This window comes from Ixodes scapularis, unplaced genomic scaffold, assembly GCF_016920785.2.
Source record: "Ixodes scapularis isolate PalLabHiFi unplaced genomic scaffold, ASM1692078v2 ptg001158l_1___fragment_3__unscaffolded, whole genome shotgun sequence".
NCBI lineage: Eukaryota > Metazoa > Arthropoda > Arachnida > Ixodida > Ixodidae > Ixodes > Ixodes scapularis.
Window position 1 is genome coordinate 3,635,620 of NW_024610108.1, and position 9,381 is coordinate 3,645,000.

Genomic DNA, 9,381 nt, shown 5'->3' on the forward strand with positions numbered 1-9,381 from the left:
CCGCTGCGGTGAGCGTTGAAGGTGTCCGGCGTAAGCCCGCCTGGAGCCCCCGTCTGGTGCAATCTTGGTGGTAGTAGCAAATACTCAAGTGAGAACCTTGAGGACTGAAGTGGAGAAGGATTCCATGTGAACAGCAGTTGAACATGGGTCAGTCGGTCCTAAGGGAAAGGAGAAGTTCTTTCCGAAGCGGGAGCACTTTTTTGCAGTGGAGAGAGCCCCGCAGTGACCGATAGGGAATCGGGTTAATAATCCCGAACCCGGACACGGAGATTGGTCCTTCGGGGCCCAGTGCGGTAACGCAAACCAGCTCGGAGACGCCGATGCGAGCCCCGTGAAGAGTTTTCTTTTCTCTGTAAGGAGATCGAGTCCCTGGAATGGGTTCGCCCCGAGATAGGGATGGGGGCTCCGTAGAGCAGTGCGGTGCTTGCGCTGTCCGGTCCCAGGTGAAAATCTGAAGTGGTTTAAAAGTGCTCCAACTTGTGAGCAAGTGGTCCCATTTTACTTCCAAGTGGTCCCACTTGGGTTGAAATAGCCCACTTGCTCCCCACCACTTGAATCTAAGTGGTCCCACTTAGAGTCCCGAGTGTCCAAGTTTAGAAAACCACTTTGATTTGAGAATACCACTTTGACTGAACTGGTCCCAGTTGCACTACAAGACCATTCCGACTTTGCCCCCCTTTTGTACCTCTTAACTATATACAGTGTGTTTCCATTATCATGAACCAGTCATTGAAAAAGACAAAGTGCTCTGGCGAATGGAATCAACTGTATGTTGTTAGCATGCACGTTGCCCAAAGGCCAGTAACTTTTTGAGTCTATTTAATTATTTAAAGGTAATTGTCTAACTTTCTAAATATTTATTTAAGGGTAAAGATGTCAATTGGAAAGTGTTTAAGGAAATTAAGAAATACCCGATACAGAACAACAGCAATACCTTAACTTATTTGCAGCATGAGTCACCTTGCATGCTTTTCTCCAGCCTTGAAAAAATGCAGGCGAAATACAAAAATATACCATGTGATAATGCACTTCCCCCATCATGGCACTGGGGAGTGTTGTGAATGACTGTTCTTTGAAGGACCGAAAAAAGAAGCAAGCAAAGCATACCCTGTTCCAAATACCTCTATTAGGTGTTTCTAGGGTTCCCTACAACTGTCCAATTGCCACCTTTCCACTTAAATCAATGCTTAGAAGAAAAAACAATAGTGAGTGCTGGAGAGGAGGAGAGGAACAAACCACCAACTATGGTAAGAAGAGGTGGTTTCCTCCTCTCCACGCTCCTGCTATTCTTGACATACTTTTGCATTTTTAAGGGAGAAATTGTGCATGTTTTTAGAGAAAAGAACACATCTATAGGTTTGTATTGTGCAATCTATGGGCATTCTGAATGCAAGTTTTAAACTTAACGCTTCCTGTCAGTGGAGCAAGTTTGCCTTAAAAACATAATGTCAGTGGTGTGGGAACAGGGGATGGCGTCTAGTCTCCCAGAGATTCCAAACAACTATAGACCGGCACGCTGCTTACAAACAAGCGCGCGTTTGCCCACACCAGGTGTGGGCACTGCGCGTGCGCAGAAATCGAATTCGCGTTAAGTGAAGCGTCTGCGCATGCGCAGTGCTGTCGACAGCGCCACCGCAGGTGCATGACGTCAGAGCCGCGTGTTGGTCTATAGTAAACAATGTGGGGAGCGGGTGGGGTAGAGCTCAGCCCTCCACCTTGCGAATACTTCAGACGCTATTGTTCAAGCTTTAAACCCTGAAGAGCAAACTTCTATGTTGTACTGAGATGTCAGCTTTAGCTTTTTCTATGTACTATCATTGAAGTCAGGATATAAAAATATACATACATGCAAGAAACTGTTATAAAAAACATATGGATTGAATCCAAAAACTGCAGAAAATAAATTTATGTGCCAAAAAAAAAACTAATGCTACCTGTTGCACCCTAAAGAGGACCATGAGCAAAGGCTGTGCAAAAATAACAAAACACTGCTCATTCTACTTGTTTCAGTTGCAGTTTGAAGGACCATCTAATTCATTAATGAAAGTGCCTTTGTGCAAAGCACATTAATGAAGGATGGACAATTCAATATGATAGTCATTGATTTATTTGGTTACAAATAACGCTGTCTCCTACAAAGACTAAAAAAATGAATACAGAAAAAAAGTGTTCAGGAATTTAAAGAAAGTCAAAAACAAATCTGTACACACAATTTGCACAACAAAACCTAACACCTTTAGCATAGTCTGAATAATGAAATATGCAAAAAATTGGTTGCAAAACAACAAATACAGGATAAAATAACAATACACAGTGTCTGCAGTTTTGCGTTTACATAAGGTGGCGGTCACACGCCCACATTCTTTAATGCTAGCTTTTAAGGTTTTATTTTCGGAGGAGCATAGGAAATAGCTACAAAGCTGTTGTTTTGTAGGTATGTTTTTAATATCGGTGGGTAAATTCACGTAAATTAGTTATGTCAACAAAGTTTGGTTGGTTGCACGTCAAAAGATCCCCAGGTTGTCGAAATTAATCCTCAGTCATCCGCTTGGGCGTGCCAGATGCCCGTCGTTGGTTTGGCACGTCGTTGGTTTGACTTTTAAAGTTTGGTTGTAATTTACCCACCAATATTAAATAAATGCCTCCAAAACAACAGCTCTGCAGCTACTTTCTAAGCACCATAAAAAATAAAACGTTAAACACCAACAATAAAGACTGTGGCTGTGGAACTGCCGGCCTAAGAGGAAAATTATAGGGGCACTGAAGTCGATTCTCAGATCAAACTTTTGTGGTGACAACTCAATCTAGACGCTCTAAGCATCTAACAAACCCGAAATTACAATCGTGCATAGCTTATTTCCTCGCTAAAAGCATGTTCAAAAATTGCGACACACCCTTTTTGGGAAGAATTCTCTTCCGAGTGAAGTGGTCGACGAAGGGCACTTGCCGGCGAGTTGCAAGCAATGGCCTCGCTCGCAGTGAAAAAGAGGAGTCTTATCTGAATATGTACCTATCAGACTGTCTTCGAAATGAGTTATAATAAAATCATCCAGAATCTGCACGTGTTGTTAAACTTCCATCGGTCCTCACGATGTAGTCCGTGAAAAAAAAAATCCACATGTTTTTCTATTGCCCCGAGGTAAATAGGCAGGTCTGTAATATAGGACTTGGTATATGTGGGAACTAACAAATTTTAAATAATATAAGATCAAAAACTACCTTTTTCAGAAATGACTTCAGTGCCAATTTAAGGTTACAACCGGAAACTCAAACCAAAAACTGCATGCTACGTCAAACTCATTTGGAACAGTGTTGGACAATCTACGACCACTCGTACCTGTTACACAGCTGTGCAAAAATGACAGCACCATCGACATCTAAAAACATACATGGAGTTGCATTACCACGAAGCTTGTGTACTTTCTTAGTGGTTTGCTTTGTGGCAAGCTTAAGGTGCTTCACATTTCCAAAATTGGACACGTCGTAGACATACGACACGATGTACACGCTTTGGCTCCCATCGTCACCACTTGCAGAGATTATGTGTTCTGCCCTTATGTACTCATTCCCCAGCCTAAGAACCGTCGAATCTCGCTCCGACGGAAGCCTGTACTGGGTACTGTGGAGCGTGTGTCCAGCAACACGCACACGATCATACTCAGAAAGTTCCTGTGCTGAGGCCAGCTCCTCAACGAGTTCAGAGAGATACTGAGGCGGCTGTCTTGGCTTACCGAAAAGATGAAAGTCAGCTGGCTTTTCACGTTTCTTCAATGACAGGTGTGCATGCACTTCGTCTGAGGCCATAGATTTTAGCTCGAAGAAGCTATTGCGCGACAAAATCTGAAAGGGCACACCATTCGATGAAGAAACAAGCTTCAGGAGATGACCCATATTGCTTTCGAACGGGAAGCACGAGAGTGCCCACAAAGGCCCGTGAAGCAGCACAGCCTTCGGAAGGTGCAGCAGAGTATGGAGGTGAGAGGTCATCTGCGCCTTACAGTACAGGCATTCTGTCATCACTACGAATTCTGTCATCTTCTCTGTGCTGACGTCAACGTCTTCTTTTAGTACCACTGTCTTGGTTAACATGTACAGAGCAGACACAAAGAGCTCAAAATGCTTGTTGTACTGTCCTGGCAGTACGTCCTTTACGCAAAGTTTGAACAATGAAATTGTAATTACGCAACCCCTCGTTCTGCGTATTAATCGTTGTTAGCAACTCCGCAGGCAGAATGTCCGGATCTACTCCAGACACCCTGAACTGCGGACTGCGTTTGTTGGGCTTACGCAGAACGAACACGTCTCGGGTGCTCGGGTGCTCCTCGATCGCGGTGCACAAGAGCTCGAGATCGTTGGCGGTGTTAGACTGTACCGCAATTCCGTCTCGGATCGTTCGCAGAGAGACATCCGTCAAACCCAAGGTGTGCGGGTTGAAGTATTTTTTTAACATCACTTTGATATCGTTTGATGCGCTTGTGGACGGCGTTCGAAGGTAGATTAGCAAAGCGTGTTTCGGGCGCCCGGTGATCGTTGGCCCCGTTTCTTCAGGCTGTGGTGCCGCGGCCTGTGCTGCCGGAAGCGGAGCTGTTTTTGTTCCTTCTCCCACGCGACCCATAAGGGCATCCGCGTAGGAGTACACCTTGCCGCGTATATAGATAGGGACAGTGGGAATCTCGTTAATCCATTCATGCGCGTCACTAATTAGATGACGAGGCATTTGGCTAGTCTTGTTTATTGACACACTGATCAACACATTCGCTTTTTTCAGGGAAAGCTTAAACATTAAAAATGCCGGCATGGCAGACGCCCCTTACGGGCGGGCGGGCACACAAGATAAACACTTTCGCGCAAAAAGTTTTTTACATCCACACGTATGCATCATTAAACAATTGCAAGTCAACATGAGAGAAAAAAAAAACTATCGAAGTTCATATCGTCGTAAGTTTAAAAACCACGTTGGGTACCACGCATAAAGTGGTAAAAGCATTTAAGCGTACCTCTGGCCACCAACTGGCCAAGGTAGGCGACCTCCCTCTTAGATACTCCGACCGAGTTCAAAAAGTTTGCCGAATTAGAACTAACTATACCACGTTCTGAGGTTGTGATTGCGTAGACATCAACACGTGAAACCTCAAAGGTTTCTTTTACTTTATCAATAAATGCAGGTTTCGAATATTTTCGTATTTTGTATGCATCTAAAGAGTTTAAGGGTTTGTACTCCCCCACCACCTGGGCATCGACAACTAGTGCCCTCCTGTCTTTAACTAAAACTAAATCAGGCTTTAGAATTTCGTCACCGACTTTAACACGAGGCTCTTCCGTAGAAATGAAAGATTCTCTTTCTGCCTTCCGCCTAAACCATGCAACGACCTCATTATGCCTTTTGAGCCGTGCAGAGTAAGTTCGAGGGCATATTTGTATCACGTGGGTGTGCGTTTCATTAACGACACACCCTGCACGACATCTTAAGTCCTTGGCTCGCCCCCTAGCACACCTAGACTTCGTCGGGAGCGCGTGTATTCTGAGTTTAATCAAATGCACGTACTCCCTAACGGAAAGGTATCTAGGAGGGTCCCGCACCCATGTTGCCCTAACAGCCAATCTCGCCTCCCGTAGTCCTCGACCATCCACCATCTTTAACAAAACGTTCCTCCAATAGTCCCGAACCTGAATTTTAGTCTCCATAAAAATACCATTAAATTGCATCGCCTTTCTAGCTTTTTCAACCATCTCCACCCACGCCTTCGAAGCTACCAAATTTTCCAGCATACAATCTTCCTTTGCCTCAACAGCAAGTAGTCGGCTGTATCGGACGCGGGGTATCATAGTTTCCATACAGTGAACTCCCAGCCCCCCATCGTCAACTGTTGCATAAAAGAAAGCTATTGGAGTATCGAGCGGAAGGTGGAGGAAGTCTCTGACCGCGGCTCGAATTTTCCTGTCAATCTTCCTCAGGAAGACCCTAGATCTGGCACACACAACCAATTGGTAGATAAGACGAGGAATGAGGTAAAAAGTTAAAATAATCAGTTTTTGTTGTGGCTTAAGCGGGGCCTTTCCTAAATTATGTGATAATTTTGCCAGATCAACATCCGAACAATTAACGTTCCCATCAGTGTCAAAAATAACCCCAAGGTAGGCCCAGGTGTCAGAGACCCCCAAAGTTGGCAGTGCATTACCTTGTGCCGAAAAACACATTGGGACTATTTTCGCCCTTTTATTCTTCCCATCACCAATCAAACTCAGAGTTGAAGACTTAGAGAAATTAATTTCGAATCCTCTCTCCTCCAAGAAGACACCAAAACTGTCCAACAGGTACTGCAACCCTCTCTCTGTCTCTGCAATCAAAACCAGGTCATCCGCGAACGCAAGTGCAGCGCACTTGCGTTCTCCCAATTTAACCCCGAACTCCTCTGGAATTTCCGAGAGAAATTCATCTATTACTAGATTAAATAGGAGCGGCGATAGAGGATCGCCCTGCCTAACACCTCTTCTTGGTCTCACGGCCCTAGAAGCAGAGCCGTGTGTGAGGTTCGTTGTGGAATTTTTATAAAACCATTTTAGATAGTTTACAACAGTGGACCCAACTTGGTTATGCTTAGCTAGAGCATTGATAATACTTCGATGTGTTGCGCTGTCGAAGGCCTTACGCAGATCTATGTTCGCCAGGAACAGACTCCGCCCCATCGAGTGAGCTGTCTTTAACAACGAGCTTAATAGATGAATATTTTCAAAGCATCCATCCGTTGCACAGAAGGCTCTCTGTTCAGTGCGCAAGACAATGATCTGCCGAAGCCTTCTCTCTAAAACCTTATGAAAAACACGTAAAAAAAGAGAGCCAATGGTTATCGGCCGGAAATCCGCAGGATCCGAGGAACATTCACCTTTTGGGATAAAGATAGTACGGGCCACCACCAACTTAACGGGTGCCCTTTCCCAGTACAAAAAAAGGTTAAACAGCTTTGTTAGAAACGACAGCGGAAGAGACTTAATCTCTTTAACAGTCAAGCCATCCGGTCCAGGTGCCGAAGAATGGGTCGGGAGGGCATCCTTCACCTCTGCCTCTGTTAGAGGTGTCACAGTAGTATCAGGGAGATGCCTGCTGCAGTCCGCAGCAGAGTCCTCACTGTCGTCTCTGCTCATGATATTGTACCAAAAATCTAACAGCCCTCCCGCCTCCAAACCAGCTTCCTTGGGTCCGTCAAGAATTCTTTGAGCACAAACCTTCCGATTCTTTTCATAAAGGTTCTGAATCTCCCTGTACTCTTTCCGTCGTGCCTGCCGATTGCTTAGCCGTTCACCCGGTCCCGGTTCATTCCTATCCGTAGGCACATGTTCGTAACCCGCCAAAACACGGTCAAGGTCGGTGGCGAATGGCTCACCTCTCAGTGCAAGTAAAATAACATGGTTCAGACCCTTCTCTTCCCGAGATGTACCGGACTTTATACTATTTCTTAACCATTCCTCGAGACGTCTCTTTCCCTCAAACGGCCCCTCCTCGGCCGATCCACCAAGTGGGTTGGAGTCGTTTGGCAGTTCACGTAATCCGCTTATCTCCTCCCCTCCACACCCTGCCGCAGATTCCACCTCCTCCGCCTCAGGAGCATCCGAATAATCCGTGGCATTTGATTTATCATGTCCCTCCTGAACCAATTTAATAACGAGCTCTTTATGTTCTTTCTTTCTACGTTGCCCTTTCACTGCCTCCTCACTACGGTTTGGATGCAGCTGATAAAGGACTGAGTTAATTTTTACCGGTCTCACACCCCTAAGTAGGGCATCCGCCTCCGACCTTGCCAAAAAAAAGGACTCCTCCGCACTCCAGTGCGGTTTCGTCTTCGTAATTACAATTTCATTGTTCAAACTAACTTTATCACATTTACGCCTATGGCTTGCCAGGCCCTTAATCTTGTAATGCTTGCCGCAATTCGGGCAGGCCACCATGCCAACATCGGGAGCATCCATGTTGATCCAACACGGAGTGGTCAATAATTGGTTTCGAAATCAAACTCCCGTCTCCACACCTAAAACATCACACGAATCATTCCAACAATGATTCCATCAGTATGCTAGCCCCACACTACATCATAATGCCCCAAATGAAAGCTAAACAAAATGGCAATATACATCTACACACGCTAAGAAAGCACTGCAAAAAGAGTCAAAAGGACCATATACTTCTAAGCGAAAGTAAAAAAAGACTATAAAAACAATTGAAGAAAAAAGAGATAAAAGAGAAAAAAAATAATGACAAAAAAATAAAATAACACACACTTACACACTCATCACAATAAAAAAATATATATATAAAAAGCAGACTATAAGTACGGTTAAAAACACAAAAAAATCAAAACCCACACACACTCACACACCTATCATTCACTCACTGGCGGAGCTAAAAGTGTTTCACTGCTGAGGACAAATAAAAATTGCCCTATCCCACCGCACCTTGAGAACAGGGCCAAACACCCTAAAGAGCCCCCGCAGAGACAAAAAGCTGTCTCTCCGAAACAGCAGCAAGTAAGTAGAGCACCGTGAGATGCAGGTTCCCGGTCCAAGAGCCGGGACGATGCCGATGTAGCCTGCTTCTGCCAAGAAGGTCACGGGCACTGCTTTCAACCAGGCGACAATCCCTTGCACCGGGCAGGATAGTGGACACACCCGGAAAATAGATCTTGAGTAGGTCTCACGGCACATTCCGAACGACGACTGAGCACTTCACGAACTCGCAAAACCAACATTTCTACACGGCAGCCGCTGCCTCACACTTCCGATCTGCCGGCTGGTATTGCACTGCATCTGTGCACAACAAGTGCAAAGATACCACCAAAAAACGGGCCAAAGTGGACAAAAAATACTTCTCGGCCAACAATCCTTGCCTTCCAAGGCACACTTTTCAGGCTGACACCACCGTCCCACGCCGATCCCCTCGCCGATTCACCCGGATTGCCCGGGAAGCGTAGTTGGGTGCAGCAGTGCAGATTGCAATGGCCGATGTCCAAAAGCTCCGAAAATCACATTGGACCCGAAAAATACAGGTTCTCTTACGTGACCGTCGAACAGTAGACCGCCTGGAGATGGGTAGCCGCAGTCCTAGAGCCGTCCTGACGCCGATGCGATCCGATTGCGCTTGGCAATGTGCTCATGGCCGCCGCGTCCAGCAGAACACAAAAGTCTCAACCTCGGCGAAAATTAACATCCAGTCGGGAAAAAAAGCACCTCACCGGTACTCTGACGTATTCCGGAGGACACTGGAACCATTTTACACCTCGAGAAAGTAGTTTTTCCGCGTAAAACTTTAAAAAGGTCGCGGACCCGAGGTGAAGCAGGATTGCCTCGCTCCAAGGTTGCCAGAGAGTCATAGTTACTCCCGCCGTTTAC

The 9,381-nt window shown here is 45.7% G+C and overlaps 1 protein-coding gene across 1 annotated transcript; it reads right to left on the reverse strand.

Annotated features, from left to right (window-relative positions):
• Positions 1–2,175: 2,175 nt before the first annotated feature.
• Positions 2,176–4,450, reverse strand: LOC120845431. The gene is made up of 2 exons (XM_040217240.1): positions 4,299–4,450; positions 2,176–4,195 (listed from the first exon to the last, which is right to left on the reverse strand). The coding sequence occupies exons 1-2, from the start codon at positions 4,448–4,450 to the stop codon at positions 3,322–3,324; spliced, it is 1,026 nt and encodes a 341-aa protein (XP_040073174.1). The 3' UTR covers positions 2,176–3,321.
• Between the last annotated feature and the right edge of the window lie 4,931 nt (positions 4,451–9,381).

Excerpts from the sequence above, each read along its gene's own strand:
- LOC120845431 (XM_040217240.1), bottom strand. The coding sequence starts at position 4,450 with ATGTTAAAAAAATACTTCAACCCGCACACCTTGGGTTTGACGGATGTC. Across the intron at positions 4,196-4,298 it reads CACCCGAGCACCCGAGACGT|AACGAGGGGTTGCGTAATTA; the intron begins GTTCGTTCTGCG and ends ATTAATACGCAG.